General features: G+C 40.7%; 1 protein-coding gene across 1 annotated transcript in view; it reads right to left on the minus strand.

Moving 5' to 3' along the window:
* The window catches only part of TTLL5 (tubulin tyrosine ligase like 5), a 138,901-nt gene continuing 115,449 nt past the window's right edge, over positions 1 to 23,452 (minus strand). Inside the window, exons 34-36 of the mRNA XM_030482434.1 lie at positions 17,655 to 17,731; positions 7,986 to 8,022; positions 1 to 7,900 (exon numbers count right to left, since the gene is read on the minus strand). Of these exons, the coding sequence (XP_030338294.1) occupies positions 7,891 to 7,900; positions 7,986 to 8,022; positions 17,655 to 17,731 (124 nt within the window). The 3' untranslated portion in view covers positions 1 to 7,890. The remainder of the gene's footprint in view (positions 7,901 to 7,985; positions 8,023 to 17,654; positions 17,732 to 23,452) is intronic.

Here is a 23,452-nt window from a genome sequence, read left to right on the forward strand (position 1 = left end):
AGAGATGAGACCGTTTTACTCATAGATTGTCTTAGAAATGCATTCAGATACATCAACAAGAAATACAGCAAATGAAAATGCCTGATTAATGGTTGCCATTTTCTTACTTCTCTAAATGACAGTAATGCATTTGAGATGCCACTTATGCCCTTAAGAAACAATATGGTACGGTACTTTGGATGTCACAGTGTGTTTCCAGGAAAGACTCTTTTCAAAAATTATAGACCTCAGTTACCCAGCTGCTTTAGAACATCCTTATCTAGGGCTAGATTGCATAGGAAAGATGGCAGAGATGGTCTGAAGGCATTCAACTAAGTAGCTGGGCCTTTTCCAGTACTGGGCTGTGATTTGATGGAAAATACACTTAGGGATAAGGACCTTTATATCTAGTACAGAATAGAGGTTTCTTTATAGCTGTGGTTTGCGGCACACCCCCCTCTCCCCCATTATTGGTTTCCCACATCCTGCAAACTTAGTGAACAGCTTTCAGACAGAAACTCTGTCCCCTGTGGTATATGCTGGCACTGTTAAATTATACCAAAGAATACCAGTCTTTCAGGCTGCATCTGCTGAAGACCAAGATTTATTTCTCCCTCTTTCAGGGAGGCATTGGTCTTTGTGCAGGGTGATATTCTTCATCTCTCATTCCATTTAGTTGGCTAGGCAAGATGATACCTCATTGCTGTCCACAGAGACCGATGCAATAAATAATTACATGTTGGGGTTACGCATGTTGCAGAAAGCAAAGGTGGCTTCCTTTTCTGGTCTGCCAACACTCAGACATTTCTCAGTAGCTGTTTACAGATATCCATTCATCACATACAGAAATCAGCATGAGGCATTGTACTAATATATCATGGTCAGTGCATGTACATCACTTGATGAAAGAGCCAGCTGGGTCATATCAAACCAGAGACTTCCTGACATTCTTCAGGAAGGATCTCTTTTTTCTCCTGAAGTTATTATCCTCTTCAGGAAGCAGACAAAACAAAGATTTGCTGTGCAGCCAGGGGCAAATCTTACAGGATTTGTGCAATGCACAAAGTGCAATGACTAGAGAATGTCTTCGTAACCATGTTCTGGTTCTTTCTCGAAACAAAAATTTATGGTCCCTCGAAGTGCTGAAACTCTCTTGCAGGTAGACCAGATGCCTGGGAGACCTCCACTGTTTTTAATGATTTGTAAGAAATTCCACTTGTAGGGGAAAACAGTAGCAGACTGCCTGACTTGCGACCAGAGTCTCTGGAAGACATCCAGCTTGCAACAAGCTGCTTTGCGTGACACAATTTCACATCTGCCCCCTCTAAGGACACTTGCTACAGAAATCTCTGACTATAGGATCTGAAGATCTCATTCGGACACTACCATGCTGAGTGCTCTGTAGTGCTAATACGAAGAAACAAAATCAAGAAGACGATGGCAAAAAATCTCAGGGAAATGTGGTGTGGCAGCTGTTACAATGTGCTGACTACACATTTGAAATTGTCCTTAATTCTTATCAATTTCACCTGCTCTCAGCCAAGCAATCATTCAAAAGACCTATGAAACTTGCAAAGCCACAATTTGGCAGGAAGAACCACCAAGCTTTATTCTTAGATATTTTTCCTAAGAAAGTTTCAGTAGACATATGGAAACAAGTTTTGTAGGTCTGTGGATAAGAAAAAAAATTCCCAGATGATATTATAGACAAAATGTATGCCACCATGAATTTCTAGAATTAGAAATAGTGGAGAAAACACACTTTCAGAAGGGAAGACAATCCTGATTTGAATGGAGGGAAGCATCATGCAACTGGAATTGTAAGCACTGTAAATAGTGGCACTAATAGGATGCCTACAATTTCATTTGCCCTCCCAGAAAATTCACAGCTGTCCATCTGCACACCTTGAAGAATGGCACAGGCATCCTACATGTATTAAATACACCTAACACAGCACAACCTTTCCAAAAGGTCATACACATAAAGCAAAACCACTTGAAAAGTGGTTCACTTGAGGTGAATCCTATATAGTAATCAGTGAAAATAGTGGGGGAAAATCCCTTGTTGTTTTTCTTCCCCAATCTCAGAAAAATACCCAAATTTTATAGTAGAATGAGGGAGTGATGACAGTCAAACATTCGGACTTGGCAGTAGAGGAACTTTTCAAAGATGCCTTCCTGACTTTTGACATGGTAGTACTTAAGACATAGATTAGATCAATAACCACAGAACACTTTTTTTTTTGAGGAGATTTTATGACTTTTAAACCTAACTACATTGACTATAGTAACTTGTCTCTTAGTCTGGGGAAAGGAGACTACACTTTACCAATGCTATAATTATGGTGAAATGAGATTTTCTAAAATTCTCTTGCAGAGACACCAAATTAAACTAATGTTCTGGGGTTATCTTCTGTTGCACATCCTGGAACACAAGTAGGCAAAAGGCCAAGTACAATGCTGAAATTGCTTTTAGAGATAACAGCACCTCTTCCACCTGCCCCAAACAAAAGATAACAATTCTGGTAATAAAAGATAGCCCCCGAATTCTTAACAATTTCATGAATTTTTTTAAGGCCAATTCAATCTTTTTTTGTCTGACAGGTCAGATAAAGAAGCCACTCCTTTGAAAATAATAGCTCATTTTGTGCACTGTAGGCATGGAGCTGTAGAGAAGAGGCCCTGTTAAGTCTACTCTTCTCCCTAGGGAACCATTATGATTCACTGAATACCACTGGCAAAGGCTTCACACCAGGATCTCCACAGTGATCGGTGATTCTTTCCTTTAAATTGGAAACAGCAGTGAAAACACTTTTTCAATGAGGGCCAGTAAAATCCTTTTTTGGTAAGATAACAGACACTTGGTGTCTTGTTTGTCACCTTTAGTTCAGTGGAGTTTGTCCTCTGTGTTAAAACTGTACAGAGAGGCTATTTCAAAAACTCAGAATCCAATAATTTTGGAGAAGATCAGCTTGTGTTTCCAACTACTCATCTTTAAGGCAAAAGGGAAACTTAATCTCATTCTTTGGAAGAGGACAGTAGCACTCTAAAATGGGGAAAAAAGCAGTTACCAGGTACCATAGTTCTTTTAGATGTGCTGTGGTTGTGCACACTCACCATGAAGGTTCTGTGCACTTAAGCACTTCAGAAGAGAAAGATGATGAGAAGTGAAATGTGTACGAGTAAGATAATTTAAGAGCTTCAGTTAGTGGTAGTTTCTTTTCCATATTTAAGTGATTAACCATTTACAAACATCATATTATGGATTACTTCCATACACCAACCTACTTTCCCTCCAAATCCCCCCTATCTAGAGGTGAATCATGGTGTCCTTTATGCTCTTGTAAGAGCTTCATCATTCTGAAAGCCTCTGCAATATATAGTGCCCACTCAGGTGGAAGTGTAGATAAACTGCATGTGACAACTTGGCAGATGTTAGCAACAGAGACTTTTCTTAGAGAACCAAACACCACAGAGTGAACTCTGGTGCAATATGCCACTGCTATGGAAGGCAGCTTTGCCTTGGCTGTTCTATTAGGCTGTACTGCAACTGCCAAAATAAAACATCCAGACTACAAGACCATCTATCTCACCTCTTCTCTCTAACAGTGGTCAACAGCATGTCTGACAGACAAGCTAAAATTTTGAAAAGCCCACCGTGATACTTCCCCAGAATAGCCACTTGAAAAGTCTTAGAAATTTCCTGCTTGTTTTTTAATTTTAATATTTAATATGCCCTAATAATTACCTTTTCATGGATTTGTCTACTTCTCTTTTCAAACCACTTTTACACTTTTTTGTATCCACCATAAACTGTGACAATGAGTTCCACAGGTCAACTACACACTGTGAAAAAAAAGAAAAAAAATCACACACCCCTTTTTCTTTTTTTCTTTGAATCTGGTATCTCTTGGTTCCATTTGATGCTCCTACTTCTAGTGGGCAAGACTGTGAACAATTACTCCCTTTTCACCTCCCTTACAGTCCTCGTTGCCCACCTCTTTTCCAATTAACCACTTTCTGCATGAAGAGAACTATGAATGTTAAGTTTTGTGCTCTATCCACCTGTCTCAAGGACTGTTTGACTGACCTGATTCTGTAAAGATACAATAAGGTCCTCCTGATGTTTGGCATAAACAAGGATGTCCTAGCTCTAGAAACATGAGGTTTTAGAAAGAAGGGCATCAAGTCTCAGGTTTAAATAAAGTTCAGAACTTTCTTTTGAAAGAAACTTAAGATAGATCCACAGAATAATGTGTCCAGAAAGGAATCAGTAGGAAGAGGATCAACCAGCCAGTTACTGCAACTAAAAAAATCCAACTATTTAAATACCAGCAAATAACCGACCCAGATTCAAAGAGTGAGTCCAGGATTATCATGAACAGCAAATGTAGGACTGACTGAAGAAAAAATGTCTTTGGCAGTTTGATAAGTAAACCTTAACAAAAATAAATCAGGAGCCAGACTACTTTTGTTTCCAGCAAATAATCCAGAATGACTGGAACTGTTGTATTAGTGCAAGGTACAGGCCCGAAAGAATGCAAACTGAGAATCCAGTCTGTTCTGCAAACTCATCTATAAGTCAATGATCTCCTTCAGAGCTGAAGAAGAGGAATGATCCAACACTGCCAGCCATTCAACTCCATGCACATGGAGATTATCCATATTCTGGTATGAGGAAGAGGCACAGCATTAAGGATTCCTACTAGTAAACAAAGGTCTTGATACCAAAGCCTCTTGCCACAGTGTGGAACCAGATATATCTGTTGACCTTCCAGGCATCATAATGAGGAGCATTTCCAACAAATAATGATTGTCCAAAAGCATATCTTGTCTTTAGAATAGAAATTTCAGTATTTCTTGTTGGCATCCAAGACTAAGTAGTCTATCTAGTGTCATAATATGATCTCCCACTGATGGCACTCACATGACTTGTGAGGCTGTTTAAAGGCCAAGAGGAACCATGTAAAAGTGAACTTAATACTCCATGTACTCAGTACAAGTCAGCTGCTTCTGGAGAGGAGAAAATCTAATATCCTCCCTTAATTTTTGTTGTGGTACACTCATCGCTCAAACACAACACAAAATGCTTGTATGAACTCTGCATTACCTTAGCTTCCAGGACTCTGATGTGCACCTTACCCCTTTCAAGACTAACAAGTCTGATTCTCTATCATCAGAACAGGCTCCTTAATGTAGAAGTGATGCAAGCATCACTGAGCAGGAGAGAAGAGGGGGATCCCTTGCTTACATTGTCCAATCTCACCATTGAAGTAGATGCTGAATGATGTTGAGACTTTCTTTGGGTAATTTTCCCACAGTGAACAAAGGCACTTTCAATGAAACTCATTGATAAATATAGGGAAGCAAATGTCATAAAAGCAGAGATAAACTAATCCCCACTTGAGAAGCACATATATAATTGCACTCCCCTCATGTGCAACTATTATAAATCCGAAATGGTTTGCCAATCTCCTTTCCTCCCTTGTACTAGAAAACATTTTACATTCCTGTAAAATACCTTCTCTCCAAGATGTGCAGGAAACAGTTCTATGCCTCCCCATTAAATCTCTTAACTGAAGCAGTCTCTTTTGAAAAGGGACAGACATGGAGGTAGCAGCTGCGAAGAGACAAAATATGTGTGTTATCCTTCAGTACACCATACCCACCATGCACAAAGACATACACGGACTCCAGGCTGAGGAGGACAGGGAGATGCAAAAAATATGAGGCTGGAATCACAGGATTTTTTTCTGATTCTCTATTTCATGTGCTCCCAAGGTAACAGCATTTGTGCTCAGAGCTGGCATCAGCAGATACGCAAGGCAAAGGAATACTGCTATTTCCTCTGATGCTCTGGCTGCCCTAAAACATCCTGAAGCTGAACAGTTCAGGGTGTAGGTGTTTGGCTTGAGGTAAAGGACCCATCTTGATATCCCTGTTTTGGTTTTTTTTGTTTTGGGCTTGGGGTGTTTTGTTGGTTTTTTTTTTTGTTTGTTGGAAGCAGAAGAAAAATCTTCCAGGGACAAAGAGTGCAAGACTTCACTGCTCTTGAAGCTGACAAGGGTGTATATCCTACACCTACTTAATCCTGCACATGAAACCCAGTAGAAAAAGGATAACTCAGATCCCCCTAGGAGGAAGAAAGGAATGGAATCTGCTACTGAAGCTAAGTCTTTGAGGGAAATGGCCCATCGACAGTTCTCGAACAGAGCTGGAGGCTGTAGCCAATACCACATGTAGCAGAGTAGGCTGTGAAAAGCCAGACCCAAGGTCCTGCAACCCACCGCTGCTCAGGATACGCAGAAGTTTGAAGTAACAACTTCTGCAACTAACTTTTCACTAATCATGAGCCAACAACTTGATGCACAAGTAGAACCACCTATCTCAGAGAATTCCATGAATGGAATTCAGTGATTACAGACAGAAGGGACATGATCTGAAAGTAACTTCACAAGATTTTACAGATCTGTTGGTCACTGATGATATGTGATGGTCGCACAGGCAGCAGACAAATGCTATGGAGATTCTTGAAGAACACAGCTGAAAAACGTAGAGAAAGTGAAGAGGAACGTGATTGTCTAGGAAATCAAAGATAAACCAATGGAGTAAGAAAGAGAGCAGCTACATCAGAGAACTGCATTTTGGACAAATTAAGTATTCAATGTCTGTCATATGCATGACTGGAGCAGAAATAGAAAAATGCACGTTCTGTCCTATGAATTATGCCTGGAGCAAGTGATGGTGAAACTAATGGAGTATGAACATAATTATTTAATCTTCTCACAATTTATCTAGTCTTAGATGACAGAAAATATGCACAATCCAAGAGTGAACATGAACGCAACCATTTTAAGAGAAAACACTTTCCTCCTGTAACACTGTTTCTTCTGTGAGCCACATTATCTACTTGCCAACCCACTCTAAGTACACTGACTATGCGGACTAGAAATGACAGGGAAGCTGTGGAGTAAGAAAACAGATCAAACTGTTAGAATCCCATCTCTGAGGGCCCCAATACAAACAACAGGAGATTCTGTACCCTTTGAAAATTACAGTCACATCACTTGCTGTTTGACAAGGCAGAAGTTGCAAAATACTGAGTTTTCCTGTAACCTGGCACCAACAAAGAGCCAGAGCTGAAGCCGCTTCCTGTTCATTTTAAGGATGGGTGGAACTTCTCTCCAATACATTTTCCAGCTGCTGATGTTTTCTAGCACAAGGAAATTTTAACTGGAGTCCTTCACCAAGCCACTATTGCAAGTGATAGGAGCCACCTGGGCCTTAGGGTTCAAGCTTGGGTCTGAAAACATCAGCCAATTAAAAAAGTTTATAAAGCCTAAACAAACAGAAATCAAACCACAAAAATAAGCCACACAGAACGTAAGCATCCACCAGTGAAGCATAAAGACAGATTTAAAATCCTGTCTAATATGACAGCAAATATTTTGGGGGTGTGAATTAATAACTGAAATTATAACCAAAACAAACAAATGAAATTACTTTATTCAAACCAATCATTTCTATGGCTCTGTGCCAAAATTTAAGATGGCAACCAACACGGATGTCTCCAGTCATACGTTCTAATATTTTTCTCTGCTGTTGCCATGTGATGACAGCAGAGAATCTTGGCTGTTACCAAACTAGGACAGATTGAAATGGCTGAGCAAATGAGACTTTATGTTCAAACTTGGATCTTAGGAAGAACAATACAGACAGCTGGAGGATCTGTGTCTCATAGAAAGATCTCACAGTTAGTGATCAGGAAGAGGTGGGAGGAAGGGACCCCAAGACTCAGCAGCAGAAGCTCTCAGAGGCAATCATTCACCTCAGCTTGCAGGTGTATCACCATCTTCTACAGATGTCCAGATGCTCTCCTCTGTGGGTTGTCCTCTCACCAGGGCCTCCTCTTCACTCTTTCCTGGGTGTTTGGAAGGGTGGTGGTATGAAGTCACTGCTGCTTTTTCCTTTGCCCCATACTTGAGGCAACACCCTGGATTCCTCACCTGGTGTTCAGTGTTAGTCCTCCTCTTCGAGCAGAGGCTGGAAAAAAACACAAAGCAAAGATTTTGAGTAATAACAGGGGGCTGTTGTGTGCACTGCTCTGGAAATCTCAGCCATCACCAGAAATCCGAATCTTCCTATCACACAACTTTTCTCTACAGTAATAGATGAGATCACAGATCAGTATGATTAAACCTAACTGAATAAGCTACTGTGTGAAAAAGTACTCTTGGCATTTCTTTCAAGCCCTAGAATGCCTTTTTCACTCTTCGCCTCTGACTCTTGTGACTCATCTCTTCACAGGCTCTTCCTGTAGCTCTAAATCCTTCTCCTGTATCAGTAGGCTTTGTCTCTGTGTCTTTTACTTCTTTGCTTACATGGGAGTCTATTTTCCCACTCCAAAACATGCTGAAGACCTTGGTGCAGGAGAGATGGGGGTGTGAAAAGGTCGATCTTTAAAATAAACAAAATGGCGGTAAGGAAAAAAAAATTCTTCCCATTATTATATAGATATATTTTAATTCTACATACTGTAACATTTTCCTACTTAGACATGTTATGGGAAAAAGTCAATGTCATATTCACTTCTTTACTTAAAAATCCTTAGACAGTCCTTTAAAAAGAAAAATCTAAACCACTTTGAAATGTACCATGTTTATTTTGGACAGTTTGCATTTTACAGCTAATCTAGTAGGTAAAGCTTGTCTTGTGTATTTAGCACATCAGCTTGCTTCTAAATGAGAGGTGTTTATTAAATATATTGCTATATTTAAAAAAATACATTCTCCTTGAAAGCCCAGCATAGAGCCAAACATCACATAGCACAGAGGATCTGGAAAGATGTTTAGAAAGCATGACTGCCAGCTATGTCACTGCACAGAAAGTTTGGAACCTGAACTGGGAACCAAACTTTCAGCCATGTGTACTAAGATAGGATATACTAGTCCAGAAACCTATCCCTTGGCAATATGCTAAAATTAAGGAAACAAAGGCACATGAGAAAGACAGCCAACTTCAACCTCATCTTCCTGTTTTGAAGAGACTTTTGAGCCTTCCTTTTCCTACAGAAATCCACAGTTCAGTGCTTGTCTTTTCTCACAAACTGAATTAAAATCACTTTGTGTGAGTTCCTCTTGTGTGACTACTTTGAGGACTCAACACAGAGAAGGGCATTCCTACGTCTACAAGTAAATATGTAGGTTCCTACCATGAATGCAACTCATGGCCAATTCAATAATTTCATAAATACTCATGTATATAATTCTATGAAGTTTTGTCACTTCAAAGCTACAGGTGAGCATTCCACCTCCTTCTGGTTGAGTAGGTTGAGGTTTTGGTTGAGTAGAGGGGACAGAAAAAACCCTCATTCCCTAGAGAAGCCAGCTTTAAAGGTTGATTCTCCCTTGTGATAAGCGTCATTGCAGTGAACCACCACATACAACAGAAGGAATCTCCTTTATTCGCTGCCTGCCAGGAGGTGTTAAAGTATCTGCCTGTATGTCTGCCCACACGTTTACATACTATTATGTCATCCATGACTGCACCTCAAAAACTTCAACACTTTTGTACTTAGAACAGTCATACAGGGGGCAGAAAATTATTGCCTCCATTTTATGAATACGATTCTGAGTCACAGGGAAATCACTGGTGTTGTGTAAAGTCATTTATGGGACACCTGCACATTAAAATTCAGTGCCATGTAGACTTTCCCAACACAGATGTACACAGCCTTGGTCAGACAGCAGCACCTAAACTACCCTGCTTCCAAGCTGCAGGAATGAGACAGAGCAGTACTAGGTCAGGGACCCATGCTAACATTTTTTTAGAGCTAGTTTGGGCTGTTTCATCATACCCACAGCAAGTCTGTGACAGAATTGAGAAGCATGTCGAAGACTCCTGAATTTAGTGTTGAAAACAGGAATTTCCTTTCTCCCTGAAAAGCTCTGATAATCCTAGAAATTCAGATTTTTTTATCCGAGAGCAGAGGGAATTTCTAACCTTAGACTGATGCCCAACATTCTCTTGATAACAGATAGTGTAACTAAGAAAGGCAATAAATAGATGACGCTTATTTATATCCATGGTGACTGACACTAGCAAGCCAGGACAGCTGACAACCCAAGGCCAGCCTTCCCTCCCCCATCTTTTGGGCACAATTTCAAGTTGGCTTGCTGGACTGGGAAAAAGTGGCAGGAGAAAGCAGCAGTTCCAAGTCATGAAAATTTACTTGGGAGTATAGGGGTTGGCACAAACAGTACACACAACTGCATTCAAGTGCAGTCTCCCTGCTTGAAAAGAGCAGTAAGCAGTCTCATTAACAAGTGGAGGAGTAGCAGTGGAAGCAAGCACAAGCCTTTCTGCTCCCCATGCTACAGACAAGACACTGGGTGGGCTCCTCACCCCAACTGCTAATGCCCATCTGTACTTGACAGCCTTCATTCTGATTTCTCTTATTCAGCTCCCTATTCCCTGGTTTGTTCCGGCTTTCTCTTCTCTGGCTTTTCCCGCATTTCGTTTCATAACTTCAGACACTCCTCTTACCCTATTCACACACACTTTGGTGTCTATTTTTAGTATCAATAAAATAATGCCAGATTAAAACGAAATCCAATTTGGATGGGCAAAGTTATCCTGTCTATAGGTAGCTCAATGCCAAAGGGCCAGATGTGAGACAGAAGTAGCCAAGATATCATATAACCTCTCCCCAGTCTTTGCACACCTGATCTGAAATGACATTTCCAACACAGCAAGGAAATACAGGCAGTTCGCCATCACCTAACTACTGAGAACAAGCAATGCTCAGCCTCCTGTCAAGCAAAAATGCCAACTGCCTGAAGCCATTTCTTCTCCTGCTTCAGAGTTTTCTTTGAGCCTGTCAGAAGTGAAGGCTCCTAAAATTCAACCTGGGTTCTAGTTCTTCAACAAGGGAAGCCAATTTCTAGAGACTGTCCTTTTCTTTTTCTCCTGCTTTCCCAGCGGCCCTGAGGCTCAGAATGTCCTTTTGGTGGCACAAACCCAGTACCAACAGGAAAAAGCTCATTCCTTTCATAAAAGAAAGGCAGAAGGTTGACTAAAAGTGTGAGAGGTAGGCTGCTCTCACAAGTTAAGGAATAAATGTCATTTCTGATCATTACAGGTGAACACTGACCCTCAGCTCTAGCTGAGAGGCGAAGGCTAAGTTGGACATTATCTTCTTAACATCATCTGAGAAGGGCCTGGAATGCTGCTCTTGGCAGAGTTTTACAACTCTGCTGGGATTTAATGAGACTTACACATAGCTTTCTGGTAAATGGATAAACTCGAACAGTCATGCCCTGTTGATGATTTATATCTATTTTAAAGGTATTGGTTAGAGACATCAATGTTTGCTCATTGCAAACCATAAGATAATGGTTCCCTGCTCTTTCAAAGAGTACCAAGAATTGGGGTAAAGAGAAAGTCTTTCTTTACCCTTCTCCTTTCCCTTCTGGTACTACAGCTTATCTGTCATTATCTGATGTGGGACAGATGTAACAGATAGCAGGGAGAGAAATTATCTTTCCCTCCCCCTTTCCTGTTTGCCCTCTTTGTGAAGCTGTGGAAGTCAGCAGGCGAGACAGAAGATCCAGGATGTTTTCATGATGCATGAAAGAACAATGGGTTTAGTAAGATAATTCTAAGAACAAAGGTGAAACCAAATATCCTCTATTGTAATTGATTCTTTGCCCTCCCAAAAAGGGAGGCACAGTAGTAGGATTCACCTCAAGTTCCACTGCTTTCCAAAATACAATAAAGTAGACAGATTCCGTTTCTCATTAACACTTTCTCTGCATGGAGGCAGTACTACAGAGAAAGATTCTGACAGAATGTTATTGCTGCTGTTGACAAAGGCTGTATTGCAGGATGAGAAGCTGCACTGGAAAAGTTTGATTCAAGGTGCTGGATATCACACTGCTGTTCCCTTTCAGTGACCCATCCAGAGCTTCTCAGCCAGACAGAGGGTTCTGGAAGGATTTATGTGGAAGATCTCATTGTTACTCCATTCCTGGAATAGGCTAAGCAATGAGATGACATCAAAAGTTGTTCTTTTGTGTCATAAGATATCTTGTGCCTGAGTAGCGAAAGTAGTCTGAGATAAAGGTTACTCAAGGTGCCCATTTGAAGGTCACCTTTCAAAGTCAAGACCACTTGTTCAGTCAGTCACAGCAACAAGAGAAAACCAGGAGGATGGCAAATGAAGAGTGGAATTAAAAGGATTAGTGGGAGGGAGGAGGCGTACCAGCAATGTGCTGTGCAGAAACCTGAGTGATTTCTTTCCCCAGCTGCTCCTGATGAAGGATTTGGATAGTGTGGTAAGACCAGCTGAAATCATAGCCAAGGTTCCTCTTGGGAATGTGGTAACAACATAAAAATAAATACATTGGTGTTCAACAATCTACTGCCTTCTGAGGCTGCAGGGGAGCCTGGCAGAAGCTGAGGGAGCCTGGACAAGGCTGGGCAGCTGGGAATTCCACCCTGCTATAGCAAATGGCTGGGAGTCTGACACAGGCCATGCACAGTGGCAACAGCACTTATCCCATCCTGTCCACTCCCTTTACACTCCAAGAGAGTTGAGAGACACTGGCTTATAAAAGAATCTCCAAATCCCAGGCATTTTCTTCGTTTAGCTCTGGCAAACAATACAAAGTGATTGTATGTATCTTGCTTGAATGCCTGTTGTGTTTACTTGCCTTTTGTTTTCTTTTGTTTTGTTTGCTGGTGACTAAAAGAATCTGTTATTTCCTTAAGCTTATATAAAAGCAGCTGCATTTCAGGAATAATATTAATTGAAGCAATGGGCAGACGACAGCCAGTCACAGCTTAGCAGCTCCAATATTAACTCATTTCAGGTCTCCGATAACAAGACATACCTGACCTTCTTATGAAGGACCATACAACAACCTTGGATATACAAAACTTTAGAAATACACAACCTACCTGTAGATTTTATGTAAAATGAAAAAAACCCCAAACCCTGGAGTTGTGCTACATGCAGAGAAGAATAAGTGCAAAAGTGTTTCTTACTACCACTAGTTTGCAAGCAGACTCCATTCATTGCTCTGTACCAGACCACACTGCTTGAACATTCATCTTATTTGGATGGCGTTCAGACGCTGCTCTCCACCTTAGCCTAAAGAAGGAAATCACTAGAAAACTAAGAACAGCAGCCTGCTTTCTACGTGGATCAGATCCAAACCAGCTTATTAATCCCCATATTCTTTAGCTGGTCTCTTGGCAGTTCAGGATCCAGTTTTAACCCCTTACAGATGATGATACACTTTATTACAAAGAGTTGCATACCTTCAGGACATGGCATTCACGCAGATATTGGGGCCAGGTGAATGTCAGAATAAACAGACAACTGTGCATCATTCTGAAACTAAGCTGAGATACAGACCTGGGAATCACAGGGAATAAAATCAAGCTTATTCCACCTAGCTCAAGAAGTTTCCTCCCTAGCTTCAGACTGAGTTTTGACATTTACCTTCTGTATGAAGTATTCTCAAGAGAACTAGAATACAAATAAATTAGTCATTCTTTAAACAAGAGTAGGTAGAGATCCAAGACTTTGAATGAATTATCGGTCTTCACTGCTGTCAAACTCAGACAGCATATTACTAACTTTTACCTGCCCTGATTGGTAACTCTAATGCTACTTTCTTCTCCCAGCACATGTAGCAGAAAAGCCATACGGACACTAGCAATATAAACATTAGCACAATAAAACTACATCACTGTTAATCAGTCTGAGTACAAAAAGGTGAAAGTCCTGTCAAGTCTGGAGCCAGGCATTAGTCCTGCCCAGTTTTAATCATGATTCATATTTGTTTGTAATTATATAGGTTATTAACACATTATATCTTTGCAATAGCAAAACAGATCCCCAGAGGCATTCTGTCTTCTGAAGCTTTTAAAATAAAAATTTCACAAACTCTCAAGAAGTTGGCAGCAAATGAAAGAAGAAAGCACAAAGACAGAAGACCTATTTCACTCATAGTTGCTGTTACCTTTACAAAACAAATAAAATCAGCTGGGGTCATCATCTTGTGTATCCCTCCACAACTGCACTGAGGGGTTAACTATATTTTCAGATTGTTCCTGTCTCCAGGCTCCTGCAGATAAGAGTCCAGCTCACGAACAGAGAATCTGCCTGGGACTATGCTGTTGTATTTTCATAAAGTTCCCTTCATCCTCTATTCTCCCTAAATTCTGCTGCTTTGTCTTCACGTGTTCAAAAAGGAAAAATAATAAATATAACAGATTTTAACTATGAGGTCTTCCATGTAGCTACGTAACATCCTTGATGTTTCTTGCCTGTTGTTCAAAAGCTAAATTCTGGTGGAAAAATTACATCTTTTTTAATCTAGAACTTCACTTTCTTGAGAAAAAGGATTCATGCACTATTCACCTAATGCCACTAGAGAGGAACAAATATGGCAAAATGTCTCCATACACCTTACACTATTAATACATATAATAAAAAAATGACCAGCATGTAGGTTCCTTCCTTCATCACCTGAACTTACCACATCAAACACAGCCTCATAAAGACAACCTCGAACTGGATAACCCACCATGCTACTTAGCTTAGCTGTTACTCATCAAGCTATATTCTGAAGCAGACTTGGAAAACAGAATTGATTTCTTAGTTCACAATCACCCTCTTTCATTAACACTAATTCCATGAAGCAGGAAATAATCAGTGTAATGTGGAAGTAATACAGAATAAAAAAAGCGATGTGATAATGGTTGTATGTTCAGAATGACTGACGAGCCCACTAGTGGCTAGGTGTTGAATTTCTGTGAAAAATCAGGTCAGAATGTTCCCTAGAGGTAGATATTCTCAGTATTTCTTTAATAGAATAAATCCTGTTAAACTTTGAGGAACTTTGATAGGAATCTGACTGTTTAGACACTGCAAATAACCTCAAATGATAGCTTTCAGATTTAGCTTCCCCTCTATAGATACTCATGAGAATCTCTGCCTTCTTTCTCTCTCATTATGCCAGTGGCATACACCTCATACACAACTCCTGCCTCTCCATGAAGTGAGGATGAGGCCATACAGATAAGAGACTGTCACACCTTCATTGTAGTCATGGCTTGTTTTGGAACCCTGAGCTGCTTTGCAGAAATGCTGACTTCTATCCTCCCTTTTATTTCATCTCAAGGGATTTGTCCTCAAGAGCTTGAGCTTACTGCACAAACACCACCTACAACTGGTATTCTCTTACAGCTGCAGTACTAACCACCAATGAACTGTTTTCCAGACAATCTGGTTAAAAGTTTGCATACTGCCTGACTCTCTCTTCCTTTGATTATCATCCTTACTTTTGGTTATATCATTCGTGACACCTTTATGCAGTTTTTCTGCAGAGCTCCATGGCTATCCTCAGATAGATTGTTAGTCCTATTCAAGCTTCTCAGACATTTTTTAACATTTGTGTGTGTGTTCATACAAAGGTTCTTCCTGGTTCCTCTTTTATCTCTGCATCTTTTCTCAGCCTTCTATCTTTAAATGCTTACAGTTTATTCTGTAATCTGCTTGATGACTTGTGTCTCCAGCCCCTCTAGTTGGTATCTATGATGCTAAATAAATGTCAAACAGCAACCCCAAATAAGTTGCTGATGAGGGAAATCAGGGTCCTAGTATAAATAATTGATGGAGAGAGTGAAGAAGGAAAACAGCTGTTCCTGCAGGAAGGACCAGAGTAGTTTCTGAGACACACAGACTGGGCACAACAGCCTCTGATGCATACCAGTGGCTTGGTGCAAAGCTGAAGAAAGTGCCATTCCCCAGTTTCCAAGAACAAACGTTTTGCTCTAGTTAGTTAAATCACTGTAATATTTAGCACTGTTCTTGGAGCTATACACCTCTTCTAGCAACAAGGAAGCTTTGGGTGACCCACCCACCATGGTTCTGCTAGCCTACCCCTAGCCAAACTGGGTTTCTATCTAAGTCCTCACATCCTTTGTTTCAGCTTCAGAGAGTGTAAGTTTAGTACAGTGCAGCTAGCCTAGTCCTACAGAAAGAAACATGAGCTGGCGTTCTGAGTTCTCACTGGATTACAAGTATTCCCAGAGAGGGTGACTGCCCTGAACTAGGGTTACCTAGCCTATATTCTTCCTGCAGCTCTCGCTGTTGTTTTCATCATTAATGTTATGAACAATCTTCATGCATGCTCTGCGTAAATATTCACAGAAACAGGGTAGGATAGAAAAATGCTACCTACATATATCACAGAGACACATTACAACAGCACCCAGAGGAGATGGAGAGAATCTCTTGCAGAGATTAAAATTACAGGGGGGCAACTGTGAAAGTGCTCTTAAAATTGAAAAAGAGACAGAATTCAGAATACAAACATCTTCGTATAAGTCTACTCAGCAAACCAGTTTGGTCAATATATTGAGAACTCCATTTTTACATTTACTTCTAAATTTATGTGTAAACTTGCTTCATTTACTGTACCAAAACCTCAGCTTGAACTATACAGCAGACCAGAACTTTTGCCTCAACTATACATATACTACACTGTTGGCAATTTTATTTATTTTTATAATCCCACTATATTCCGTTCCTATACTGTCCTGTTCCATTGTGCTGTAGGGTCTTTTAATGACTATGGCCATTACCCTATAAAATTTTTGGTAGGATAACTGGAGCTTTTGGCAGGTGGGAGAGTGTGGGAGGCAGTTTGGATCTGTATGATAAGTGCATTAACTGAATGTCTGTGCTAGAGGACCAGCAATAAAATCACTGACATTAATAATGGAAATATCATCTTTAAGTTTCAGAGCTAAACATCCAAGAGATAAATTGGGTAGTTCGCTCCTATGCAAACTTTTCCTTCAGCCTGTGAAAACACAGCGATCACTGCATTTTAGTAATATTCAAATCATGTTTTCAAGGTTTTCACAGCAAAACGGAAAGTAAGAAACAATTTTTAAAGCATTCTAGGCCATAATTTGTCCATATATTCTATTACAGCACTATCACAAATTACTGTGGGCCATGGGTAATGCAGGTTCATCGAGACTACACTTTGCCTGCTAATAGGTCTGCATCAATGAAAAATTGATTAGGTGCTCATTTACAGCAGATAAACCTGTTTTAATTAATTAGCTACTACGGAATTATGAAGATTTGGTTCTATAAGTCTCAGTGATTTTCCTTTGGATACTTTCACCTCTATTGATTGACTTCACTATGCAACTGGTTCACCAGTGTCAACTATGTCTTTCTGAATTGAGGGGCTTTTCTGCAAGACAGAAGAAAAATGTAAAGAATGTCCTGGCCCTTTATTACAGGCCAGGCTTAAACAACAGAACATCTTTGAGCCAAAGCCTAAAGCAAAGCAGAGCCATTTTAGCCAAGTTTTTTTTCCCAGCCACATTTTTAGGGATCTTACTCTTCCAGCTCTACGAAAGTCAGCCTTCACTCCCTTCTATTTAGTCTCTTTAATCCCAGGGGGAACAAATTCCCTGCACAGCTGAACCCAGACTGTTACCTAGGAACCATTACATGCAGGGTAGGCAGCTGTGTTTCTTCTTCTTGCTGAGAAAGTTTTTTCCCTGCCAGTTCTTGAGAAAGTTGAAAGCATCCCAGCATACCCACCCCCACTTTACTGGTCTTCAGCACTGGGACTCACCTGTGGAATTTCTCCCTGGCTCACAGGATGCATCACTGTTCTGGAATCGGTTCAGCTGCCTTTCAATGGAAGACACCCTAACAGATAAAAGCATCAAATTAGACAGAGATAATAAGGGACACACGAAGAAAGAATAAAAGTCTCAAACAAACAAAAAAAAAAAAATAAATTGAGAATTCTCCTAGTTTACATAATCTCACTGGGATTGTAGCTACAAAGCTGTGCCTCAACATGGTATGAAAAAGGCGGTGACAGCAACTGACTCCAATACAGCAGAGCAAGACAGATGAACACTCAAGCCACCAGTGTAAAACACTTAATTATCCCACATGCCTTGGAAGCTGATTCTGGAGAATAAAAGAGATAATAAATGGCACTGGATCACTGACGTACAACTCAGCTAGTAATGCTGTGGTCACCTTATTCCAGTGATTTGAAGTAAAATGATTAAGCAACCTTAGAACAAAAACGCACACGCTGGCAAAACACACTACATTCAAAAGTCTTTGCATCTTGTCTTAGCAGAGACAGCTCATTTAGGCAAGATTTGTCACTTGTCTTGGAAACTGAGACATTGCATTTAATCTCCAGTAGTCTAGTGCCAGCCCTCAAGCAGATGCTTTATGCAAAATCTCAGCATTTGAGTTACAGTAAATCTATATTCTGTGGAGTACAATTGCACTTCCCTTAACTCTTATAAAGATTCATTACCAAACTGAGACCATGCCCTCCTACATAAAAAATGGTTCAAGGCAAGGTCAAGTTACATAGCTACAATGATCTATTATGCCCTTAAAATCTATATAATTGATCCATCTATTCCTGGTTTGTTCTTTCCTCCACGTCCCTCCCACCTTTCTTCCGCCCTGCCTAACTCTACAGTGATCACTCCAGACTTCTGCGTGCACAATTCTGCCTCTCTGCCAGAGTCCTTCTTCACTCATGCAGGTCTACAGCATTACACAGTTACTGCAAGCTCTTCTCCAGAAGAGCACTGTACTCTCCAATCCCCATGCGATGCCCTGATGACTAACAGATCCAGGCACACAAGTGCAGTTTCTATAGTTTTGTCTGAAACCTTTTGCTTTCAGATTTCAAAGTCAGCAAGCTGCCAGTAATCCAGGTGCTCCTGGCAGCTAAAAGGCCAGTGAGGAACTCCTATATTTTATATGTCAGTTGGATTTTAATGAAATAAATTGGAATCCATACTGGGGGATGCAGATATGACATTTGCAAAACATAACTCCTTACTTCAGTCTGTCACAATTTGAAATGCTATTGTCAAATGAGGTGCCTGTTTCTATATTTATTGTGTCTCAGAGAGAATTTTGGATCTGTACTTATGGTTTCTTTTGCTGCTGACACTGCATGGTCCTTCTGGGAACTGAGAAGCCAGATGGATCTTAATGCCTCATACATAGATATTTCATGCTCATAATTAGCTTGTCCACTTTGTTAACACAGCACAACTGACAGTCAAATTGCGTAGGTAAAATGCTCACCCTCTGTAGGTAAAATGCAAGACTAGTGGTTGAAAATGTCATCAAGAATGCCAGCAAGTACAACAACAACAAAAAAAAACCAAACAGGGAACAGTCACACTTTTAGCTTGGAAGTGCGATTTATGTTTAGAAAATCTCTTTCTACATACTTGCCCTTCTTCTTTCCTGCCTACACAGAGTGCACCTTGATTCTTGCAGTTTCAACTTGCACCTCCATACAGCTCATTCTCAGACCTGGTTCTCAGTCACTGATCTCCCACCACGCTAAGCTTACATCTCTTCCATCTCTGCTGTCCAGATGGAAGCTCCAGTGCCAGAACATACTGACTGCTTAAACTGAGTTAATCCCTTTCCACTTTCTTCCTCCTTAGGTTGGCTGAAACCCTACTGCCTTTCTCAGTTTCCTGCTTGTAATGTCTGTATTGGTTTTGCTTCCACTTCTCTAATGCAATCCATTGTTATGTTCTGCATTTCTTCTTCAATACCAACAAAAACAGTCCTCACTGTCCCCTCCACTTAAATATCTGTCATCGCCTTTTTCTCTCACTTCTACAGTTATCCCCTCCTTGAAACTGACAGTGACTTCCTTAATTCATGCACTAAACCAGTCTTAAGCTGCCCAGCCTACTATAAATTTGGAGGATGCTCTTGTTCCACAGGTGACAAAGAAATACTTTACTAACTAAAGTTTGAACACCTTTGTTTTAACAACCTATTGCTATAGGATGCTATCAACACATTTAATGATCCAGGGGGAACAGAACTGATACTAATAAATTGACATCACAAAACCCCCAGGTTTGACAAGAGGACAGCAACAGATGTGAATACCCAGAGCCAGGGAGGCTTGTTCCTCTTTGTTGCTCTTGGACAGGATATCTCTGCATGTGTATCTGTGTGTATGATCTGAGGCTAGCCAAGGGCTAAGAGCTGCAGGCCTAGTGAGCCCAGCTGTGTCAGGGTGTTAAATCAAGGCATGTCTCTCAGATGCACTGCTTTTGCTGCCAAAAAGGTCTAAGGGTCAGGCAGCCTGATTAACCCAGATGCTCAGGAGCTAAAAAAACAAGTGTGTCGCAGTACAGCAGTAGCAAATAAGTGAAAGGGGTTCCAGTAACAGTTACTTGCTGTCCTGCTGCCTGTCCTCTTTCCAGCGGGCACTTGGTTTCTATGTGTGATGTACCTAGCCCACTTAAGACACTTCATGCATGCCCATGAGTAAGTACACATAGGCAAGACAGGATACAAAGCAGACCATAGCATTTTATAGGGCTCACTCTGTGGCCATCATTCTACTTTTGGCACATTTGCCAGGCTTAGCCAGCCAGTCCTAGAACAGCTGGCTACTGCCGCATCCAATTGCAGTCAGGACTCCACCCCGCCATGGGATGGATTTCCTGAACGCTGGAGAAATGCATCACCTCTACCCTATTTCTGTACTAGTTACAATAGAGTAGAACTTTGGCTCTTCTGCTGATGACACCATGCAAATGAAATACACAAAGAAAGAACAAGGTAGAAAGATTCTGTGCTGTGATGTTGGGACTTGAAGGAAGTATTTCTTTTGAAAGGCTTCCTCCATAGAGTTTTTGGAAATGACACTTACAGAGAAGTTCAGTACATGAGATTATGCCGTGTTGATCAATATCCCCAATAGTTTGTGATGTTCCAGTCTATCGTTGGTAAACACTGTGATCTTCTTAGGCTCTCTGTCTCCCTCATAACATCTGGAACTATGGTCATTTTCTCTACCTAGCATTTCCTCTCTTTATATGCAGTGGTCTAATGTTCATAGCTGAATTTTCCTGATATCTTTTCTTTGATTGATAATTCTGTTCACAGGCTGTTCAACTTTGCTCTACTTGATGCTGTCGTAGTTAGAGAGCAGGTTTCTTAACAGTTAGGAATGATAGCGCTGAAATTTGTATTTATTACGACTTAGTCATTCCTAAAAGCAGAAAGATTTTCTGTCTCCCACCTGTACCAGTTCACTCTGGGTTCTGACAGTTGAGCTAATACATTTTTCTACTTTGCATGCTGTCATCTGTAACATGAAGTTTCAGCACACCAAATGCTACTTCCAGGGACATCTGCTTCATTCCACAGCTTACGAATACTGTATCTGTGATCTCTGTCTCAAAATGTTGCTCTCAGCAGGTCTCATCATGGTTCATGGACCTGCCTATTGCAGTGACAACATGAGCAGTGGAAAGGACCTAGTCTGACTCTTGGAAAGAAAGAAGAGCTTGTTGTGTTAGCTGTTCAAAAACTATCTTTCTGCTTGTGATATGAGCACATTTAATCAAAACTATGGAGCCCCATGAGACCATTTTATGGGGCTACATTTCAATGCTGAGCAATATATTAAACCATTTCTCCCAATTAGTCTTTTTCCACACCTTAATATGGGCCTCAGTTTTCCACTCTGTTAGCTTAAACAAGGAGCCTGCTTTGGACACAATCCATTATAAAGTCAACCTACCACCTTTTACAAGTTGAGAGACTGAGAAAACAAGAGAGGCCAGGAACTGGAAAGACTAGAGTGAATTGTCTGGCTGTTCCATTACTTTTTTGCTTTATGTTTTAACCAGGGAAATGTCCAAGTTAGTAGATAGTTTTTGAATTAGTAATGTTCATCTTTAGCATCCCATTTCTGTTTGTAGTTGAGTTTTCTACTTATTCTTTTCTTCCTCCTCTGGAAGCCACGTGTGCTGGCTGGCGGAGAGTTGACAACACATGCAAGAAAGGGATAGGTCAAAGAGACAAACTTGATCTTAGCTTGTCTTCACAGTCCAGTCTCTGGAGAAGTTCTACAAACAACTTTAAAAAGATGATCTTTATTAAGATGTTAAATAAAAGCAAGGCAGTGCAAGAGCAGACAGAGAAATAAAGTCTGGCCTACTGAAATATGGCGGGAGGGGGGAGAGGGGAGAGGGGAGAGAGACACAAGAGTTTTTTACAACAGAATGGGATTAGTTTCAGTGAGTCTTGTGCAAATAATACATAGTACTGAGATCTTCAAGGAAAGAGATCAGGAAAACAGCCAACAAGTATTAGGGGGTGAGAGTGGGCAGCAAATCAAAAATGACCTGACAGAGAAATGAAGCAGCCAAAAAGCCAAAATTAGATTAGATGTTATGAAGAGAGATATTTGCCACTGTCATAACGTAAAGATATGGTAGTCTCACACTGGAAAAGGACAATTTTGGGTGCCACAATGCAAGAACTCTGACAAACTGAATAAAATACAGTAAATTCAAGACAATTAAGGACTAGGCAGGTGGAACTACTATCTGAGGTTAACAAAACCTCAACAAGTCTAAGCAATGTTAAGATACTCCAAGAAGTAGAAGGATATTCAGAAGATGGAAAGTATTTGCAAGGGAAAGTGTTTAGGGTGGTTCAGGAAGGAGGAACAAGGTACAACAGGATGAAACAAAGGAAAAAAGCAGATCACACATCAGGGTAGACTTTCTGATAATAAGGCTGTCTGGATTCTTAAATAAAAATTAATTCAAAAACCACTAGAGGTTTTTGAAAGGAGGCTACACACAGTGCCTGAGAATACTTCATACAGAATAACCAGGAACTGTAAAGAACAGGCTGGCACATGCAAGACATCTTTTTCTTTAATCTGTATTCCTTTGACACAGAGGCTTCTCTCCATTCACTCTCCTCTGTCAATGCATCTCTGGTCTTTTCCTGACAACAATGAATGGATTAAATTAGACTGAGACATAGCAGTTTTTAAACGTTATGATTAGCTCTCAGAATGCTGGAAATATAGCTGGGCACTGCTGTTTTCCATGTAAGCGAAAAAATGTTACTGTAAGATCCCATGAATGGCAAGAATGGGTTTGGAGTCCTGCACTGGAGACTGAAAGGCAACTTGGAAAGTATTTCCGGAGCGGCTCCTTGCAGCCTTCAATACTTGGATTAGTTTTCTGAAATTCTAAAGGAATCTTTTGCTTTTTTTCCCCCTTCTGTGCATTTTTGGTGCTGAACTTTTTCCGGTTTTCCCACACTCCTGCCTGTCACAGAGCAGAAACCACAAAAATGCAGCAAAGTAAAGTCTGTCCAAGGAGCTGCAATTCCATCTCACAAGGATAAACATTTCCTCTGCCAAGAAGTGAGCACAGCACACCGGCATCTTCAAATACACATCTCTGCTGCCCAGCAGAGAAACCCACTGACATAGCCTGTCACCTGTACTAACATGAGCTGCCCAACATAAAAGAGATCAGATAGCAAACCCCCCACACATATACCTGCCAGATCTGATGCTCACACCTGTGTTTG

The sequence above is a fragment of the Strigops habroptila genome, chromosome 4 (genome assembly GCF_004027225.2).
Source record: "Strigops habroptila isolate Jane chromosome 4, bStrHab1.2.pri, whole genome shotgun sequence".
Lineage (NCBI taxonomy): Eukaryota > Metazoa > Chordata > Aves > Psittaciformes > Psittacidae > Strigops > Strigops habroptila.